At 40.0% G+C, this 22,787-nt stretch overlaps 1 protein-coding gene across 2 annotated transcripts in view; it reads left to right on the top strand.

Annotated features, from left to right (window-relative positions):
- Positions 1–22,787, top strand: part of ACER3 (alkaline ceramidase 3) — a 187,643-nt gene that overhangs the window by 104,060 nt on the left and 60,796 nt on the right. For both annotated transcript variants that reach the window (XM_089915337.1, XM_022593886.3), the window contains exons 4-5: positions 8,478–8,530; positions 10,923–11,004. In XM_089915337.1, the coding sequence (XP_089771463.1) occupies positions 8,478–8,530; positions 10,923–11,004 (135 nt within the window). The remainder of the gene's footprint in view (positions 1–8,477; positions 8,531–10,922; positions 11,005–22,787) is intronic.

Consider the following 22,787-nt stretch of genomic DNA (forward strand, 5'->3'; position numbering starts at 1 on the left):
CATGTATAGGTGTTCTTGCTACACCTCACTGAAATCCCCAGACTTCAGCCAGCATCAACTGCCAAAAATTTGAGTGGGTGAATCTGTAGATGATTCCAGTTCCCAGCCTTTGAGCTGTCCCAGCTCACAGTGAGTGAAGTAGAGATGGACCTTCCCTTCCCAACCCTGCTTTAAACACATATTAATGAGTAAAGTAAATATTGCTATTTTAAGCTGCTGAGTTTTTTGGGGGGGGGTTTTCATACAGTGACAAATAACCAGAAAAATTTACAAAGCTTCTAGTCTGATTCTGTGCATGCAGTATTCTCTGATATTCCCTTAACACATGTTTTCTAAGACTTAAATTTTATTATTATTTATTTTTATTTTTATTTTGTTTTGTGGTACGCGGGCCTCTCACTGTTGTGGCCTCTCCCGTTGCGGAGCACAGGCTCCGGACGCACAGGCTCAGCGGCCATGGCTCACGGGCCCAGCCGCTCCGCAGCATGTGGGATCTTCCCGGACCGGGGCACGAACCTGTGTCCCCTGCATCGGCAGGCGGACTCTCAACCACTGTGCCACCAGGGAAGCCCTAAGACTTAAATTTTAAAATCTCAAGCATCATTCTTGCTGTCCACTAGTTCTAAAATGTTTACCCTGGAAGTTAGTGTGTGTCTCTTCCATACATGAGGAAACCGCTGGATCAATGTGCTGATACAAGCTGTCACGCAAGACTAGGCATCTGAGTGAGGCGGGCGGTGTGGGGGGGGGGGCGGATAGACTCCCCTGCTGTGCACTGATCAGATCATGACAGGAATATTGCATTCAGGTCTAAGGCCTGACCTGGCTATGTATTCAAATGAGAGACCCCAGAATGGTGAAAGAATTAAAAATCTAGTCATGATACCTGACTAGGGGAAGGAACTGGGAATGTTTAGCTTGAAGAAGAGAAGACATGTTCAGTTACCCCCACTCAGCTGTACACACCAGGCTTTCTCTCCATTCTAGTTTGTCCTTTAAACTCTCAGGCCGAGTGGCAGCTCTTCTAGGAGGCCTTCCATGGCCCCAGGGTGGCATATGTACCCCTCATGTGTTCTTCCATATCATGCTCCATGTATCACTATTACTTGCCCTTATCAGTGTTATTTTATGTATATTTATGTGTCTGACTTCTCTATCAGAATGTGAGTTCCCAAGGAGCAGGGACTCTCTCTGCTTGACCTTGGCGTATCCTCTACTTATCCCATGGGTCTGGCATATAACACAACATAAATGTTTTACAAATCAGTATTTAAGTGTTGACACGTCAAAGAGGACCAGGTTTATTCTTTGTGGTCCTAGTGGGGTTAAAGACTAAGAGACATCTTGCTCGACATAGGGAAAAATTTTCTGAGCCCATAGATAGTAAGGCCTGCCTTAGAAGGTCTGGAGTCCTCTGTCCCTGGAGGTACCCAAGCATAGGCTAGACAAACACTTTCATTAGTTCAATAAAATTTTTTTGGCATCTGAGTAACAGTTATGCATAGGTAAAGATTATATAATCCTTCTTTCAAGGAATCTGTGGTCTAGAAATGAAGATAATATGCTAGTGAATACAGTGATTGGAAAGAGAAAGTGATTATTAGGGTGGGGAGGTCAGAAAAGGGGTTTCACACAGAAGACTCAGACGCATGTTTGAATTGCACTGTCGAAGATGAATAGGAATTTGCCAGGCCAACTAGAACACACACAGTTGTGAGAGTACGTTTGGCTTCTCAGAGCCCTGCAGGTAGTACATTATGGTTGTAGCCTTGGAGTGGGAGGATGTGGTGATGATGGTGACAGTTCTACCAGTAATAATAGCTAACATTTGTTACATTATTGAGCAGGCAGGCAATGAACTAAGTGGCAGGAGTTGTTGTTTGGGGAACTAACCACAGGCGCATCAAAGCCTCATGGACTTTATCCCCTGTGAACCATTATTTTAACCTGTATTTTGAGCAGAGGTGGGACACACTTTGATTTGCATGTAAACTTAATAGTTGGCAAGATTGTCACCCAGATAACATAGCATTTGGATGGACAAGATGGCCTTTGATCCTGAGATCTTTGACACTGTGCTTTATCATTATTATCATACTGCTTTATCAACTTCATGGACAAATTTTACACATGCCTTATTTCATTCCCCCTTTGGTCTACACGATGGTGGTTTTATGTGCTTGCCTAACGTGGCAGAAATGACGCTTGACCCATTTTCCCAATGATTGAGGAGGAGGGGGGAATCATCAGTCTCGAAGGATTTCTTTAAATAGCTTCTCCATTTCTTTAATCTAAACATAACATGATCGTGGATATCCCTTGCAGGTTCCCTGTCCTGTCTCCTTTCAGGATAAATTTGACTCAACAGTGTTAGGCCATCATTTGTTACACACAATCACTGAAGCAAAGTAAGAAATGGCAGTGTTGCCACTTACCTGCCTCTGGTGGTCCGTGAACCATTTCACCAGCCTGAACTTGGCTTGTTGTAGCTGTAGAGAAATTGGAGGCCTGTTATTTATTCCTGCCTAAACTGAGCACAAGCAGATATTAACAGTTCTGTCTTCAGAATGATTTGGAGCTTGAATGGTATTTTCATCAGATTTATTGTTCCTAGGTGGCTGCTGCATGGGTTCCAGTTATTTATTTATTTATTTTTGTGTGTTATGTGGGCCTCTCACTGTTGTGGCCTCTCCCATTGTGGAGCACAGGCTCCAGACGCACAGGCTCAGCGGCCATGGCTCACAGGCCTAGCCGCTTCGCGGCATGTGGGATCTTCCCAGACCGGGGCACGAACCCGTGTCCCCTGCATCGGCAGGCGGACTCTCAACCACTGCGCCACCAGGGAAGCCCCTCCAGTTCTTATTCTATCAGTTTACTGGCTATTTGAGCATAGACATGCCACCTAATCTTGCTGAGCCTTAGTTTTCTCATCTGTCTAATGGGTCTAATATGCCTGTAGGAGTATTATGAGGATCAGTTGATTGGCATATGTGAAAGGACATCCTTATTTAATAGGATCTATTAAATAAGTGTTTAATAAATGTTAGTTTCCTTCCTTTTTCTTCAGTCAGTCAGAATGTTTGAAACCACCATTATTGACTCATTGCTAGTGATTCATTCCTGTAAGTAGTGTTAAATTATGTGTGCCCCTGTGGAGGGTAACATTTTAAGCTATTACTAACTCCTTTCTCTTGATTAATGTGTCACATTCTTGTGGCAGCCAGCCAAGAGCAATACATTTGGGAGTGAGATTGAGGACAGCATTAGAGAAGGGGTAGAGATAACAGGAGTGAGCAGACGGCCTTCACATAAGGGCTAAAAGGTACCAAAGAACAATTTAGAATCATAGAACTTTAATATTAAAAGAGATTTTTGAAATTTAGTCCAAATCTATAAATTTTATAAATGGAAGAACAGCCCAAGAGAGGGAGAGTGATCTGACTAGAAGTTAGGAACAAGATTAGGACCCACATTTTGTTTTGTATTCTTTTGTTGCCTTTACCTGTTTTAGGATTTTATCTTGCGTTGATGGTGGTAGGAACTTTAAGTTTTTAGGAGACTTCTCCCAGATTTTCTTTTCATCTATTCACTCATTCAACTCATTCTTTTTTGCTTTCACTAACTGATATATACAGTTATTGATAATCACAGGGAGGGTAAAATTGAAGGTAATTTCTTAGTTTTTTCTTTCTGTTTTTCTGTGTATTCTATACTGAGCATGTAATATGTTTGATGTTAGGAAAAAATGCTAGTAAAAAAAAAGAATGTATTCATGTATTTCTCACAAGTAGAAATAAATATATTTATCCTAGAAAATAAAACCCAAAAAACTGTTTTGTTCACTTATAACTTTATTTATAATACAGGAACGAAAATAGCGTAAATGTTAGGTAATGTAAGCTAAGTCAGACTTTATAATGTTAACAGCAGATGTTCTGGTTATAAATACTACCCTTCTTTCTCCTTTGCTCCCTACCTCAGGAAATGAAACCAGCTTACACCCAAAGCCCAAACCAGAAACCCATGATTCATCTCTAATTTCTCCTACTTTTTTCACCTCTACAAACTCTTGATTCAACTTCTGTAATAACTCTTAAATACGTCTACCTCTAGCTGTCTCCACTGCCACTGCCTTAATCCAGATTCCTGTAACTGGTTCCTAATTGGTGTCCCTGCCTCCCCTATCCTTTTGTCACGCTGGAATAGAAATACTCTTCCTGTTTTCATTCTTTTAGCAATGTTTGCTAGGCTTTGTACGAGTGTTGGGGATGAGTTGCATAAATACAGTCCCTGCTCTTCAGATGGCATGTCACTTTTTAAACCTCTTTAATACTTTCCAGAGCTCAAGCGCATGAATTTAAACCACAGGCTTTGTGATCTGGCCTCTGCCTACCTCTCCAGACTCATCTTCAAACACATACCCCACCCCACTCTAGACCTCTGTGTTCTTTTACCAGTCATAATTTTGCTAGTTATGGTTCTGAAATAAGACTTTTGTATTTATATTAACCAGATTTTAAAATCCATGCCATTTTAACATATGCTTAATTCAATTTAGTTTCTTTAAACAAATAAACAGAAAAACAGCCAACATCTGGAGTCCAGACCTTTCTTCTCAGCTACAGATCTGTATTTCTAGTTGTCTGATTGACATTTCCACTTGGCTGTCTCACAGGTACCTCAAACTCAACACGTTGAAAATTGTTCTTGTAATTGTCTCTGTTTTCACAATCTCAGTAAACTATGCTTACCATCAACTGAAGTGTTAAGGCAAGAAACTTGGGAGTCATCCTTGAGAGTTTGTGCTGCCTCACCTTTATGTCAAATCAATCACAAATCTCTGTTTATTTTACTTCCTAAATATTTCTCAAGTCTGTTCACCGAGGTCTATTCCCAATTCTGTTACCTTAATCCAAGCAGCAACTTTGCTTAGTCTGACTTCTGGAACCTCCTAGCTAGTCATCCCACATCCGTGTTTTTTCCCTTCAGAGCACTCTCCACACGTACCTGATCTGGCACCAAATATTTACTACTTTATTGGTCATCTCGGGCTGCCATAACAAAATACCATAGAGTAGGTGGCTTAAACAGTAGACATTTATTTTTTTCATGGTTTGGTGGCTGGAAGTCCGAGATCAGGGTAACAGCATGGTCAGGTCTAGTGAGAGCTCTCTTCCTGGCTTGCAGGCAGCTACCTTCTCACAAGTTCTCTGGTGTCTCTTCTTAGAAGGGCATTAATCCCATCTGAGGGCCCTACCCTCATGACCTCGTCTAATCCTCATTACCTCCCAAAGGACCCATCTACAAATACCATCAGATTGCGGGTTAGACCTTCAACATATGAATTTGTGTCTGACACAAGCACATTCAGTTCATAACAACTATATTATCTTATGTATCTTTTTATTTTTACATCTTTATTGGAGTATAATTGCTTTACAATGGTGTGTTAGTTTCTGCTTTATAACAAAGTGAATCAGTTATACATATACATATGTTCCCATATCTCTTCCCTCTTGTGTCTCCCTCCCTCCCACCCTTCCTCTCCCACCCCTCCAGGTGGTCACAAAGCACCGAGCTGATCTCCTTGTGCTATGTGGCTGCTTCCCACTAGCTATCTATTTTAAGTTTGGTAGTGTATATATGTCCATGCCACTCTCTCGCTTTGTCACAGCTTACCCTTCCCCTCCCCATATCCTCAAGTCGATTCTCTAGTAGGTCTGTGTCTTTATTCCTGTCTTACCCCTTATGTATTCTTGATGTTCTAGCATCTGGGTCCTCGCTGATTAGTGAGAGACTGCCCCTCCCAGGGATAGCCAGTTCTTAGATATAGCAAACAACTCAACCTGGTCTGTGCCTTTCATATGCAAACTAACCAATGCAGAGCCCATTCTCTAAACCACATCTTACACTCCAGGAGGCAGTATTCCTCTGCTCTAATCACCCCAGAGCCAGGTACCAGATAACAAAAGATAGCTCCTATACCCCAGGGCCCCCTGAAGTTATTCAAAGTAGCCAGTTCTAAACCTGCTTACCCTCCCTTGCCTTGCCTTGCCTTTCTTAAGGAAACCGCAATAAAGGGTCTTGCCCATACTTTTCCTCTTGCTCCTTCTGCCTCCTGACTGACCCTGGTGCTTTCCTATGCTGTCCTGAATTGCATGGCGTGCCCCCTCCTCTTGGGAACTGTGAATAACACACTATCTTTTTTTTTTTTTTAAGGGGGAAAGTTCCCCCTTAATTTTTACCTCCTATTTTGTTTACTTCCTTGTTTATTTGTTTTGGCCATGCCACATGGCTTACGGGATCTTAGTTCCCTGACCAGGGATCGAACCTGGGCCCCCAGCAGTGGAAGCATGGAGTCCTAACCTCCAGGGAATTCCTTTTCAGTGCCAATCATCATCAGATCTGTTGGCTTCACCATACTTGAATAATAATAAAATTTATATTTTGAAACATGCTGCCACACTTCTGTGGACTGAATTGTGTCCCCTCAAAAATCACATGTTGACTGTTTGCAGTTGACATGATATATTACACATAGAAAATCCTAAAGCAACATCAGAAAACTGTTAGAGCTCATCAGTGAATTTGGTAAAGTTGAAGGATACAAAATAAATATACAGAAATCTGTTGCACATCTATACACTAACAATGAAGTATCAAAAAGAGAAATTAAGGAGGCAGTCCCATTTACTATCTCATCAAAAAGAATAAAATACCTAGGAATAAACCTACCTAAGGAGGCAAAAGACCTGTACTCCAAAAACTATAAGATGCTGATGAAAGAAACTAACGATGACACAAACAGATGGAAAGATATACCATGTTCTTGGATTGGAAGAAACAATATTGTTAGAAATGACCGTACTACCCAAGGTAATCTATAGATTCAGTGCAATCCCTATCAAATTACCAGTGGCAGGCTTCCCTGGTGGCGCAGTGGTTGGGAGTCCGCCTGCCGATGCAGGGGACGCGGGTTTGTGCCCCGGTCCGGGAGGATCCCACATGCTGCGGAGCGGCTGGGCCCGTGAGCCTTGGCCGCTGAGCCTGCGCGTCCGGAGCCTGTGATCCACAACGGGAAGGGCCACAACGGTGAGAGACCCGTGTACCACAAAAAAAAAAAAGAAAAAAGAAAAATTACCAGTGGCATTTTTCACAGAACTGGAACAAAAAATTTTTAAATTTATGTGGAAACACAAAAGACCCATCTAAAGTTGTTTGATGTAAAGTCATTAGATCCTGGTTCAAAACTTTAAATAAAGGAATCTTCTGTATATCATAAAACTGGTGGTAGATTTACCTGCAGTAAGTCATGATATTATACCAGTTTTTTTGAACATTTAAAGGTGATTCAAATGAATGGTTTTGGAGGCAATATAATATAGAGGAGTCCGTCAGAAATTAACACAACATTGTAAGGCAATTATACTCCAATAAAGATGTGGAAAAAAAAAGTTACTTAAGCCTTGTAAGCCTCAGTGTTCTCATCTTGGAATGTAGATAATAGTTCCTACCTTAGAATTGTGAAAATTAAATGAAATAATAAATGTGACACATTTAATTATAAGACCTTGCACAAATGCTGTCATTTTCATTCCAATAATTTACTAGAATATATCACTTTGCATAAATTCTCTTCCTTCCTAGAATGCCTTTCTCTGCCATCATTTCATTTCCTGCCACCACCTTTTCTGGCTTCTTTGTGACCCCTTTTTTGGAATCTTTACTGTGTATTTATTCACGTTTTTCATTCCCTCTACCTCACTAGACTGTGAATTCCCTGAGGGCAGTGATTATGTGTTGTTTTTATCATATCCTCAGCCCCTAACATGTTGCCTGGCACATAGTAGATATATTATTAAAGAATTCATCAAATGCATATCTAGTGAATAAATTCTATAGGAATGGTTTAAGTATTAGAAATACCCTATCACAACACGTGGCTGGACAATTAGTGTCCAACTTGTAGTTTAATATGTAATAGCTATAGCTGTTATTATTGCTGATAATATTATTTTTCAGAGAGAGACATCACTTAGATTAACTGACTTCCCCAACAATTTCTATCTCTTTTTATGTATATGACTGAACATTTTATTTATCTTAGGTGCTATAGGATGGGGGGAAAACGCAAAAGAATACCGATAGGACCTATCACCTGTAGATGGTGGACATCATTCTTTCCTGGAGGCATGTTATCATGGTTTATGATACTGAATGATCCAAGTTGACCAGTGAGTCAGGCATCCTACTTAGGTGTGTAGATTAGGACAGATGGGTGGGTAAGCTTCTTTGTTCAAAAACAATAAACTAAATATACACACTGAGAATAAATTAGATGATGATAAATATATGAGAATTAGTAAAAGATATCAGATAATAAGAGGTGACCATCTTAATCATTCTGATGTTTTATTTTGGATTCGCATAATTGCAGCTCTACAATATTCAAGTCCTGTTACCTTTGTTTCTTACAGCTATTGGATGAACTCCCAATGATTTACAGCTGTTGTATATTTGTATACTGCATGTAAGTATTTATGTTTAAAATTCATATGCTTGATATATTTTTAAATTCATGTTTGCTTCATAGGGAATTATGTGATATAACTAATCCAGTGGTATTACTGGGAGATTGTAACAGTGTAGAAGATTGTAACTTTTGTGATTTCAATGTAGAGTATAATTTCTGGAAAGTTATAATAATATTGTTTATGAACTTGTTTGATCTCAAAACCTTATAGCCAATTTAGATAGAATCTTACTTAAATTAAGTAAGATTAACTTACACAATTTGCCTTTCCTCGAGTTATGAATATATAAAAATTTAGGTAAAGATTTTATATATTATGCCATAATAACATTTCTCTACTTTGTACCTGTAATTGCGCTGGGCAGCACACGAAATCATCTCTAAATTCTCACAGTTGTGCAAGATAAATAGGTATTGTCCCCATTTTATCTAAGAATATAAGCAGAGCTTATGCTTAGGTGACTTGCTTAAGGTCATGCGGTTAGTAAGTGTCACAGTTGGAAATTGAACTACAAGTTTAATAAACTTAACTTTTAAAATATACCTTCTATTTTCTAGTGTTAATTCTTGAGACTTCTCTGAACCTCTTCTGTGATGGTTATCTGATTCTTTTCAACAGGATCATCATTGCTAGCTCAAGAATATCTTCTAAAGATACATAAAAATAAAAATAGTTTGAAAAAATATATTATTTAAAAGAGCTCATCAGAAACTTCTTCTGTAAAGGGCCAGACAGTAATTATTCTGTTGCAAGTCTTCAACTCTGCTGTTGTAGTGTGAAAGCAGCCATAGATAATATGTAAACCAATGGGTGTGACTGTCTTCCAGTAACTTTTATTTACAAAAACAGGCTTAGGTTGAGAAATTGGTTCTTGCACTGTAGCTTGCCACCCCGATCTAGAAAAATATTTTCAGGTGACTCTTCTTAATAAGTCATCAGCCTATCACAGTCTGCATCTGTGACAAGCAGATCTGGGCAGTTAGAAAACAAGATCAAAAACAAGGAAATCCCATGCACCATTTTCTGAAAGCTGTCCTCAAGACTGAGGCTAAGGTCTTTGCTCTCCTTGACATTGTTTACTGATCTATCTTTTCTGTCAAAACTATATTTATTAAAAGAAAAATCAAGTAACAGCGAGCACTGATATGCTAATGTCCTGATGTACCTGTACCTGCATGAGACAAAGCTGAGAGCAGATACTTAAAAAGTACCCAGACAAGTACTACAAGAAAGGGAGAGCAGAAAGCAGAAGATGACTGCTTTCTTACCTCAGTTAATGTTTTGTTCCAAAAACATCCCTCTCAAATAGTCTGGTTATGTGTCTCATTAAATGAAGCAATACGGTAAAACCGTCAAGCACAACATGCACACACACACAAAGTCATCAAGTCACACAATTTAAAGGTAAAAGAGGTCTTAGTGCTAGTAAGACTTCTCTGAATCCTTTACGCGATGGTTATCTGATTCTTTTCAATATATGATCGCCATTACTTTCCAGCCACCTTTCTTTACAGATAGGGAAATAGGAGTTGGGTCCAATTCCGTTAATTAGTAAACTGAGAGAACTCTCCTGCTGCTTATACAAAACATAGGTTCAAAGGTTGGATACTTAGCTGATAGCCAAATATATGTTCATATTTACTTATTCACTGAATGTTTCCTGTGTCAGACTTTCCTAGTGACTAGGTATATGAAAAAAAGATTTTATCCCTGCACACAGAAAGTTCACAGTCTGGTTGGGGAGACAGATAAGCAAAGAGACAATTGTGATAGAGTGATATTTCCTGTGACAGTGTGCATTAGTCAGGGATCATTAGTTCCAAGATGTGGAAACCTACCCAAGCCAGTTGATTTAGGAGAGATTTATTTACTGTAAGGACATGAGGGAATTATATGGCATAGCAGGAAGTCCAGCTCACCAGAACTGGAAGGGCACCTTCTCTCTCCCTCCCTCTTTTCTCTATTCCTTCCTCTCCACATGGCTTCAAGTCTTTGTATCTGCTTTCTTTTTCTCTTCCTGCAGATCACTTCTCTGCTCACTCATCTACTTCAAGTTAGTTGCCCAAATATAAGCATCAGACCTTGAGTCCACACAGCTTTATACATTGATTCTCTATACTTGATTCAGTCTCTGGCTCCCAAATTCCAAATTTTCGGAAGAGAGCCTCTCACTGGCCCAGTTTAAGTCAGGCATCTACTTCTGGTCCCTGTAGCCTCTTGGAGGCTGTAGGTAGTGTGGGTTCTCTAAGATGAGTGTGTGGTTGAGAGGAAATGATGGGGATCACTAGACCCAGGGGCAAGTATACAAGTGGTAAAACAGTGTTCTATTTGTTTTCCTAGTTATATATTCTAACACAAGTTTCTTTCTCTCTCTTTTTTCTTTTTAAGGTTTGAATGTTTCAAGACAAAGAACTCTGTAAACTACCATCTGCTTTTTACTTTAGTTCTGTTCAGTTTAATAGTAACCACAGTAAGTCATATTTTATTTCTAACAGATTAAGCAAGTAAACTAGCCATTTATGGAGTTTGGTACATTTTGCTTCTAATATTTGCTTCATGTTGTTCAAACTGAAATATTTCTACACAAAACTTACTTATAGATATTGCCCCTTTGTTTCCTGTTTAGGTGTTATTTCTCAACAAAAAGTTGAAACAACTTTTTTAAAAATCTGGGTTTTTTTGTGTTTTTTTTACAGAAGGGGACAAAGTCAAAAGGCAAATATTTACTAGCAGTGGAAAACAATTAACTTTTCTTCATGGATTCACATATTACCTCCTATTTGTTAAAAAAGGAAATTGGTTCTGCTCCGTAGGGCCTAGTGTGACTCTTTTAATGGTTAACCTTTTCCAAATAGGTTGAGATAGCCAATCACTTCTGATCCTACCCTAGCGCTTTTTTCCTCAAGTGAATTACATTTTGTATTAAGAGATATTAATTTCAACAAGCTTTTATCACAAATCTACCATATCAGGCAGTAGAAAATACAAAGATGACTAAGAAGCAGTCACTATGCTTGAGGACCGCATTCTAGTGGGGAACTTAAACATGTAAACAAAGAATTGGATTGAAAGATGATAATTGCAGTCATACAGGTAAAAACCAGTTATATGATGATGAGATAAATGAGGATTAATGAATTGCTTGAGTGGGTCAAAGAAAGCTGCAGAGAGGTGTACTTGAGCTGGGTTTTAATTGATTAGGAGTTCACCAGGCCCCTGGCTAAGAGTGTTATGAAGCACTTCTAAATAGACCATTATGTTGTCCACAGGCCTAGAATCTTGGAACACATAGTGAACTATCGTTTTTAAGTGCTTAGTATGTGCCAGATACTCTACTGAGTACTTTACATTTATTTTCTCATTAAATCATCACTGTCAGTGGAATTGGGAGAGATTTAATATGACTGGATCAAAGTTAAGTGGTGAGGAGTGAACAAGTGTAGTGAATCAGACAAATATCAGATTATGAAGACTCTTATATACCATGTTTAAATTTGGATTTTTATCCTCAAGGTAATATGGAGCCATTAATTGGTTTAAAGTAGAGGAAAAACATCAATAGATACATGTTTTAGAAAGACATGATTATGGATGATGGATTAGAGGAGTATGAGCCTAGACCTAGGGATTTTTGCATTTGCTTAGGCAAGATATGAGACTCAGACTGAAGTAAAATAACTGTCATAAGTAATCCATGGTACTTGTGACCCACTAAGTAGAAAGGGGTAGAAATGGAGTAAAAAGAAGGAATTGTCTACAATGATTCCTCAGTTTATGGCCTGGTCCTCAGAGTACGTAGTAAGTCCTTAACCAAGACAGGCAACTTGGAACAGGAGCAGATTTTTCAGGAAAGATAATGAGTAGGTTTGTGTCATGGGGTAGGGGTAGATAAGTTCACTTTGGAATGTGCTGAGATTGAGGTGCCTGACATTAATGATATCTGAAGCTTAACAGGTAGGTTGGGCTAAAGATGTGGATTTGGTAGTTGTCAGGTTATAGGTAGAACTAGAAATGTGGGAATAGATGAACTGGCACAGAGATAGCATAGACCATTATGATGACCGAAGATACAACCCATGCGGGGGACCTTCAAGGTGGCGGAGGAGTAAGATGTGGAGATCACATTCCTCCCCACAAATACATCAAAAATACATCGACAGGGCTTCCCTGGTGGCGCAGTGCTTGAGAGTCCGCCTGCCGATGCAGGGGACACGGGTTCGTGCCCCGGTCTGGGAAGATCCCACATGCCGCGGAGAGGCTGGGCCCGTGAGCCATGGCCGCTGAGCCTGCGTGTCCGGAGCCTGTGCTCCACAATGGGAGAGGCCACAACAGTGAGAGGCCCGTGTACTGCAAAAAAAAAAAAAAATACATCGACATGTGGAACAACTCCTACAGAACACCTACTAAACGCTGGCAGGAGACCTCAAGACTTCCCAAAAGCCAAGAAAATTCCCACGTACCTGGGTAAAGCAAAAGAAAAAAGAGAAACAAAGGAATAGGGACAGGACCTGCACCTCTGGGAGGAAGCTGTGAAGGAGGAAAAGTTTCCACTCACTAGGAAGCCCCTTCACTGGCAGAGATGGGGAGTGGGCAGGGGGGAAGCTTCGGAGCCATGGAGGAGAGCACAGCAACAGGGGTGCAGAGGGCGAAGTGGAGAGATTCCCACCCAGAGAATTGGTGCCAACCAGCACTCACTCAGAGCTCGTCTGCTCACCCGCCAGGGCAGGTGGGGACTGGGAGCTGAGGCTCCAGCCTTGGAGGTCAGACCCCAGGGAGAGGACTGGGGTTGGCTGCGTGAACACAGCCTGTTGGGGGCTAGTGCGCCACAGCTAGGAGGGAGGGAGTCTGGGAAAAAGTCTGGACCTGCCTAAGAGGCAAGAGACCATTGTTTCGGGCTGCCCCAGGGGAGGGGATTCCTTCCCTGTCTGCACACAGAAGGCAGAGCACTGACTAAACGAGGTCCAGAGATGGTGCGAGCCGCAGCTATTAGCTCAGACACCAGAGACAGGCATGAAACGCACAGGTCAGTATCCACATGCGCCGTCCCCCCCCAGGAGCCACTGCCAGGGTCCCGACACACAGCGCGTCTCAGGCTGTTGCAATGTCATGCTGGCCTCTGCCGCCGCAGGCTCGCCCCACATTCCAATGATAACTACCATACCCCTCCCTCCCCGTGGCCTGAGTGAGCAAGAGCCCCTGATCAGCTGCTGCTCTAACCCTCTCCTGTCTGGGTGGGAACAGATGCCTGCGGGCGACCCATATGCAGAGGCAGGGCCAAAACCAAAGCTGAACCCCGGGAGCTGTGCGGACAAAGAAGAGAAAGGGAAATCTCTCCCAGCAGCCCCAGGAGCAGTGGATTAAATCCCCACAATCAACTTGATGTACTGCATCTGTGGAATACCTGACTAGACAACGAATTGTCCCAAAATTGAAGCGATGGACTTAGGGAGCAACTGTAGACGTAGGGTTTGCTGTCTGTAACTGACTTGTTTCTGATTTTTATGTTTATCTTAGTATAGTTTTTAGCACTTGTTATCATTGGTAGATTTGTTTATTGGTTTCGTTGCTCTCTTCCTTTTTAATTTTTTTATTTTAATAATTCTTTTTTATTTAAATAATCTTTTTTTTTTATTTTAATTTTTTCATTCTTCTCCCTTTTCTTCTGAGCTGTGTTGCTGATAGGGCCTTGGTGCTCCGGCCTGGTGTCAGGCCTGAGCCTCTGAGGTGGGAAAGCCAAGTTCAGGACATTGGACCATCAGAGACCTCCCAGCCCCACGTAGTATCAATCGGCGAGAACTCTCCCAGAGATCTCTGTCTCAACGCTAAGACCCAGCTTCACCCAACGGCCAGCAAGCTCCAGTGCTGGACGCCCAGTGCCCAACAACTAGCAAGACAGGCACACAACCCCACCCATTAGCAGAGAGGCTGCCTAAAATCATACTAAGTTCACAGACACCCCAAAACACACCACTGGACATGGTCCTGCCCACCAGAAAGACAAGATCCAGCCTCATCCACCAGAACACAGGCATCAGTCCGCTGCACCAGGAAGCCTACACAAACCACTGAACCAACCTCACCCACTGAGGGCAGACATCAAAAACAACGGGAACTACGAACCTGCAGGCTGCGAAAAGGAGACCCCAAACACACTACATTAAGCAAAATGAGAAGACAGAAAAATATGCAGCAGAGGAAGGAGCAAGGTAAAAACCCACCAGAACAAACAAATGAGGAGGAAATAGTCAGTCTAAAAAAGAATTCAAAGTAATGATAGTAAAGATGATCCAAAATCTTGGAAGTAGAATGGAGAAAATACAAGATATGTTTAACAATGACTAGAAAACTAAAGAGCAAACAAACGATGAACAACACAATAAATGAAATTAAAAATTCTCTAGAAGGAATCAATAGCAGAATAACTGAGACAGAAGAACGGATAAGTGACCTGGAAGATAAAATAGTGGAAATAACTACCACAGACAGAATAAAGGAAAAAGAATGAAAAGAGGAGAGTCTCAAGAGACCTCTGGGACAACATTAAACACTCCAACAGTCGAATTATAGGGGTCACAGAAGAATAAGAGAAAAAGAAAGGGACTGAGAAAATATTTGAAGAGATTATAGTTGGAAACTTCCCTAATATGGGAAAGGAAATAGTCAAGTCCAGGAAGCACAGAGAGTCCCATACAGGATAAATCCAAGGCGAAACACGCCAAGACACATATTAATCAAACTATCAAAAATTAAACACAAAGAAAAAATATTAAAAGCAGCGAGGGAAAAGCAACAAATAACATACAAGGGAATCTCCATAAGGTTAACAGCTGATCTTTCAGCAGAAACTCTGCAAGCCAGAAGAGAGTGGCAGGACATATTTAAAGTGATGGAAGGGAAAAACCTACAACCAAGATTACTCTACCCAGCAAGGATCTCATTCAGATTTGACAGAGAAATTAAAACCTTACAAAGAAGCAAAAGCTAAGAGAATTCAGAACCACCAAACCAGCTTTACAGCAAATGCTAAAGGAACTTCTCTAGGCAGGAAACACAAGAGAAGGAAAAGACCTACAATAACAAACCCAAAACAATTAAGAAAATGGTAATAGGAACATACATATTAATAACTACCTTAAATGTAAATGGATTAAATGCTCCAACCAAAAGACATAGACTGGCTGAATGGATACAAAAACAAGACCTGTATATATGCTGTCTACAAGAGACCCACTTCAGACCTAGGGACACATACAGACTGAAAGTGAGGGGATGGAAAAAGATATTCCATGCAAATGGAAATCAAAAGAGAGCTGGAGTAGCAATTCTCATATCAGGCAAAATAAACTTTAAAACAAAGACTGCTACAAGAGACAAAGAAGGACACTGCATAACGATTGAGGGATCAGTCCAAGAAGATATAAGAATTGTAAATATTTATGCATCCAACATAGGAGCACCTCAGTACATAAGGCAAATGCTAACAGCCATAAAAGGGGAAATTGACAGTAACACATAGTAGGGGACTTTAACACCCCACTTTCACCAATGGACAGATCATCCAGAAGATTAATAAGGAAACACAAGCTTTAAATGATACATTAAACAAGATGGACTTAATTGATATTTATAGGACATTCCATCCAAAAACAACAGAATACACTTTCTTCTCAAGTGCTTATGGAACATTTTCCAGGATAGATCATATCTTGGGTCACAAATCAAGCCTTGGTAAATTTAAGAAAATTGAAATCGTATCAAGTATCTTTTCCGACCACAATGCTATGAGACTAGATAACAATTACAGGAAAAAAACTGTAAAAAAATACAAACACATGGAGGCTAAACAATACACTACTTAATAACCAAGAGATCACTGAAGAAATCAAAGAGGAAAACAAAAAATACCTAGAAACAAATGGCAATGAAAACGCGATGACCCAAAACCTATGGGATGCAGCAAAAGCAGTTCTGAGAGGGAAGTTTATAGCAATACAATTCCACCTCAAGAAACAAGAGAAATCTCAAATAAACAACCTACCCTTATACCTAAAGCAATTAGAGGAACAAGAACAAAAGAACTCCAGGGCTTCCCTGGTGGTGCAGTGGTTGGGAGTCCGCCTGCTGATTCAGGGCACACGGGTTCGTGCCCCGGTCCAGGAAGATCATATATGCCGTAGAGCGGCTGGGCCAGTGAGCTATGGCCGCTGAGCCTGCGTGTCCGGAGCCTGTGCTCCGCAACGGGAGAGGCCACAGCAGTGAGAGGCCCGCGTACCGCAAAAACAAACAAACAAACAAAAAAAAAACTGCAAAGTTAGCAGAAGGAAAGAAATCATAAAGATCAGATCAGAAATAAATGAAAAAGAATGAAGAACACAATAGCAAAGATCAATAAAACTATAAAAGCTGGTTCTTTGAGAAGATGAACAAAATTGATAAACCATTAGCCAGACTCATCAAGAGAAAAATGGAGAAGACTCAAATCAACAGAATTAGAAGAAAAAGGAGAAGTAACAACTGACACTGCAGAAGTACAAAAGATCATGAGAGATTACTACAAGCGACTATATGCCAATAAAATGGACAACCTGGAAGAAACGGCCAAATTCTTAGAAAAGCACAACCTTCTGAGACTGAACCAGGACGAAATAGAAAATATAAACAGACCAATCACAAGCAGTGAAATTGAAACTGATTAAAAATCTTCCAACAAACAAAAGCCCAGGACCAGATGGCTTCACAGAAAAGTTCTATCAAACATGTAGAGAAGAGCTAACAGCTATCCTTCTCAAACTCTTCCAAAGTATAGCAGAGGGAGGAGTACTCCCAAACTCATTCTACAAGGCCACCATCACCCTGATACCAAAACGAGACAAAGATGTCACGAAACAAGAAAACTACAAACCAATATCAGTGATGAACATAGATGCAAAAATCCTCAACAAAACAGTAGTAAACAGAATCCAACAGCACATTATAAAGGATCATACACCATGATCAAGTGGGGATTATCCCAGGAATGCAGGGATTCTTAAATATATGCAAATCAATCAATATGATACACCATATTAACAAATTGAAGAATAAAAACCATATGATCATCTGAATAGATGCAGAAAAAGCTTTCAACAAAATTCAACACACATGATGAAAACTTTCCAGAAAGTAGGCATAGAGGGAATGTACCTCCACATAATAAAAGCCATATATGACAGACCCACAGCAAACATCATTCTCAGTGGTGAAAACTGAAACCACTTCCTCTAAGATCAGGAACAAGACAAGGTTGCCCACTCTCACAACTGTTATTCAACATAGTTTTGAAAGTGTTAGCCGCAGCAATCAGAGAAAAAGAGAATCCAAATCGGAAAAGAAGAGGTAAAGCTGTCACTGTTTGCAGATGACATGATACTATACATAGAGAATCCTAAAGATGCTACCAGCAAACTACTAGAGCTAATCAATGAATTTGCTAAAGTAGCAGGATACAAAATTAATGCACAGAAATCTCTTGAATTCATATTCACTAATGATGAAAAATCTGAAAGAGAAATTAAGGAAACACTCCCGTTTACCATTGCAACAAAAAGAATAAAATACCTAGGAATAAACCTACCTAAGGAGACAAAAGACCTGTATGCAGAAAACTATAAGACACTGATGAAAGAAATTAAAGATGATACAAACTGATGGAGAGGTATACCATGTTCTTGGATTGGAAGAATCAACATTGTGAAAATGACTATACTACCCAAAACAATCTACAGATTCAGTGCAATCCCTATCAAACTACCAATGGCATTTTTCACAGAACTAGAACAAAAAATTTCACAATTTGTATGGAAACACAAAAGACCCCAAATAGCCAAAGCAGTCATGAGAAAGAAAAAGAGCGCTGGAGGAATCAGGCTCCCTGACTTCAGACTATACTACCAAGTTACAGTAATCAAGACAATATGGTACTGGCACAAAAACAGAAATATAGATCAATGGAACAGGATAGAAAGCCCAGAGATAAGCCCACGCACATATGGTCACCTTATCTTTGATAAAGGAGGCAAGAATATACAATGGAGAAAAGACAGTCTCTTCAATAAGTGGTGCTGGGAAAACTGGACAGCTACATGTAAAAGAATGAAATTAGAACACTCACTAACACCATACACAAAAATAAACTCAAAATGGATTAAAGATCTAAATGTAAGGCCAGACACTATAAAACTCTTAGAGGGAAACATAGGCAGAACACTCTATGATATAAATCACAGCAAGATCCTGTTTGACCCACCTCCTAGAGAAATGGAAATAAAAACAAAAATAAACAAATGGGACCTAATGAAACTTCAAAGCTTTTGCACAGCAAAGGAAACCATAAACAAGACCAAAAGACAACCCTCAGAATGGGAGAAAATATTTGCAAATGAAGCAATTGACAAAGGATTAATCTCCAAAATTTACAAGCAGCTCATGCAGCTCAAAAACAAAAAAACAAACAACCCAATCCAAAAATGGGCAGAAGACCTAAACAGACCTTTCTCCATAGAAGACATAAAGACTGCCAACAAACATGAAAGAATGCTCAACATCATTAATCATTAGAGAAATGCAAATCAAAACTACAATGAGATATCACCTCACACCGGTCAGAATGGCCATCATGAAAAAATCTAGAAACAAAAAATGCTGGAGAGGGTGTGGAGAAAAGGGATCGCTCTTGTACTGTTGGTGGGAATGTAAATTGATACAGCCAGTATGGAGAACAGTATGAAGGTTCCCTAAAAAACTGAAAAGAGATCTACCATATGACCTGGCAATCCCACTACTGGGCATACACCCTGAGAAAACCATAATTCAAAAAGAGTCACTGTACCAAAATGTTCATTGCAGCTCTATTTACAGTAGCCAAGAGACGGAAACAACCTAGGTGTCCATCATCGGATGAATGGATAAAGAAGATGTGGCACATATATACAATGCAATATTACTCAGCCATAAAAAGAAACGAAATTGAGCTATTCCTAGTGAGGTGGATGGACCTAGAGTCTGTCATACAGAGTGAAGTATGTCAGAAAGAGGAAGACAAATACCGTATGCTAACACATATATGTGGAATCTAAGGAAAAAAATGTTATGAAGAACCTAGGGTTAAGACAAGCATAAAGAAACAGACCTGAAAAAAAAAAAAAAAAAAAAAGAAACAGACCTGGTAGAGAATGGACTTGAGGATATGGGGAGGGTAAGGGTAAGCTGTGACAAAACGAGAGAGGGACATGGACATATATACACTACCAAACGTTAAAATAGATAGCTAGTGGGAAGCAGCCGCATAGCACAGGGAGAACAACTCGGTGCTTTGTGACCACCTAGAGGGGTGGGATAGGGAGGATGGGAGGGAGGGAGACGCAAGAGGGAAGAGATATGGGAACACTTTTGCACAGCAAAGGAAACCATAAACAACACCATAAACAAGGCAAAAGGACAACCCTCAGAATGGAAGAAAATATTTGCAAACGAAGCAACTGTCAAAGGATTAATCTCCAAAATATACAGGCAGCTCATGCAGCTCAATATCAAAAAAAAACCCCAATCAAAAATGGGGAGAAGTTCTAAATAGACATTTCTCCGAAGAAGATATACAGATTGAAAGGATGCTCAACATCACTAATCATTAGAGAAATGCAAATCAAAACCACAATGAGGTATCACCTCTCATGGGTCAGAATGGCCATCATCAAGAAATCTACAAACAGTAAATGCTGGAGAGGGTGTGGAGAAAAGGGAACCCTCTTGCACTGTTGGTCGGAATGTAAATTGATACAGCCACTATGGAGAACAGTATGGAGGTTCCTTTAAAAACAAAAAAATAGAACTATCATATGACCCAGCAATTCCACTACTGGGCATATACCCTGAGAAAACCATAATTCAAAAAGAGTCGTGTACCACAGTGTTCATTGCAGCTCTATTTACAATAGCCAGGACATGAAAGCAACCTAAGTGTCCATTGACAGATGAATGGATAAAGAAGATGTGGCACATATGTACAATGAAATATTACTCAGCCATAAAAAGAAACAAAGTTGAGTTATTTGTTGTGAGGTGGATGGACCTAGAGTCTCATACAGAATGAAGTAAGTCAGAAAGAGAAAAACAAATACCGTATGCTAATACATACGTATGGAATCTTAAAATTGTTTTTATGAACCTAGGGGCAGGACAGAAATAAAGACGCAGGCGTAGAAAATGGACTTGAGAACACGGGGAGGGGGAAGGGTAAGCTGGGACAAAGTGAGAGAGTAGCACTGACATATATACACTACCAAATGTAAAATAGATAGCTAGTGGGAAGCAGCTGCATAGCACAGGGAGATCAGCTTAGTGCTTTTTGCCCACCTAGAGGGGTGGGATAGGTAGGGTGGGAGGGAGATGCAAGAGGGAGGGGCTATGGGGATATATGTATTCATACAGCTGATTCACTTTGTTATACAGCAGAAACTAACACAACATTGTAAAGCAATTATACTCCAATAAAGATGTTAAAAAAAAAAAGATACAACCCTTTGTAACACTGGGCTTTTTTTTTTTCTCAGTAAAAACAAAAGAGTATACATTTATGGTATTATACCCTAAAAGTTACGATTGGTTTGTCTGTTTGACATTTAAAACCTGTCAATTTGCAAATTCTTTTTAAGGGGGAGGGATAGATTGGGAGTTTGGGATTGACATGTACACACTGCTGTATTTAAGGTGGGTAACCAACAGGGACCTACTTATAAAAGAATAAAATTTAAAAAGATAAGATAAGAATGTCTCATTTTGTAATGTCTAAGGAATTCAATAAGAGTCAACATTTTAAATAAAAATTTAAATTTATACATTTAAGGTGTACCACATGATGATTTAATATACATAGTGAAAATATTACTACAGTCAAGCTAATTAACATATCACATAGTTACTGTTTTCTGTGTGTGTGATGAAAGCACCTGAAATCTACTCTTTCAGTAAATTTCCAGTATTCAGTCCAGTATTATTGACTATAGTCACCATGCTGTACCTTGGAACATTGACCACTTGAGGGTCAAGTGAAAGAGGTAGAGCCAACAAAGGAGGTAATCAGGTGTAGGAAAACCAGGAGAGCTTGATGTCACAGAGTACAAAGAGGTTTCTAGAAAGGGTACCAGTTGCCTCTGAGAGGCTGAATAAAATGAAATTGAGGTTTGACCCATAAAAAAGACCAAGTAACCTTAATGAGGGTACTGTCCACAGCAGATTGATGAAGGCAGAAGGTAGATTTCAGTGCGCTGAGAAGATGAAAAAGAGATTGAAAGAGCAAAGATATTGTATTTCCTTATGTTTCTACATTGCCCTGTGTAGTCCTTTGCATACATACTTGTTAATCAGGAAAGAGTCCTAGAATTTCAGAGGTGAAAGGAAGTCTTGTTACTATATAAAAGAAGAGACTAATGTCCAGAGAGTTTTAGTGACTCGCCTGACCAACCAAATTTATATGGAGAATTGGTGGTAGAGTCAAGACAACTTATCTTTGTAAGCTAAGAGCTGATGTGGCTGAAAACTTAGGCTTGGGAGTCAGTCATATCTGAGTTTTGACCAACACTGTTACTTAATAACTGTGGGACTTTGGGTAAGTTACTAAAGAGAGAGGTAACTCTCTCCTTTAGTTTTCCTCATCTGTAAAATTAATAATAGCATACAGTTCACATTAGTTGTAAGAATTAATACCTGGCACATAGTAAGGACTCCATAATTCTTTTGCCTTAAAAAAATGCTTTTAAGAGGCATGCCCTTCTGCATTTCTTTTATTAGTAACAATGAGAATCTGAAATTATGTAAAGGAAAATTCGTATTTTGAAATAACAAATTTCAGAGATTAAAAGCATTCTGCCTTACTGAATTTAGAGTTATATAAATGTTCCTACACATCTTACTTAATTTGTTTTTTTTAATGTTTGGCTGTATTGGGTCTTCGTTGCTATGCACGGGCTTTGTCTGTTTGTGGTTAATTGGGGCTACTCTTCGTTGCGGTGCGCAGGCTTCTCGTCGTGGCTTCTCTTGTTGCAGAGCTCGGGCTCTAGGCACGAGGGCTTCAGTAGTTGTGGCTTGCGGGCTGTAGAGCACAGGCTCAGTAGTTGTGGCTCATGGGCTTAGTTGCTCCGTGGCATGTGGGATCTTCCCAGACCAGGGCTCGAACCCGTGTCCCCTGCATTGGCAGGTGGATTCTTAACCACTGCGCCA

This window comes from Delphinapterus leucas, chromosome 7 (assembly GCF_059928025.1).
Source record: "Delphinapterus leucas isolate spDelLeu-1000000601 "Yukka" chromosome 7, BTC_Dleu_Yukka2, whole genome shotgun sequence".
Classification (NCBI taxonomy): Eukaryota; Metazoa; Chordata; class Mammalia; order Artiodactyla; family Monodontidae; genus Delphinapterus; species Delphinapterus leucas.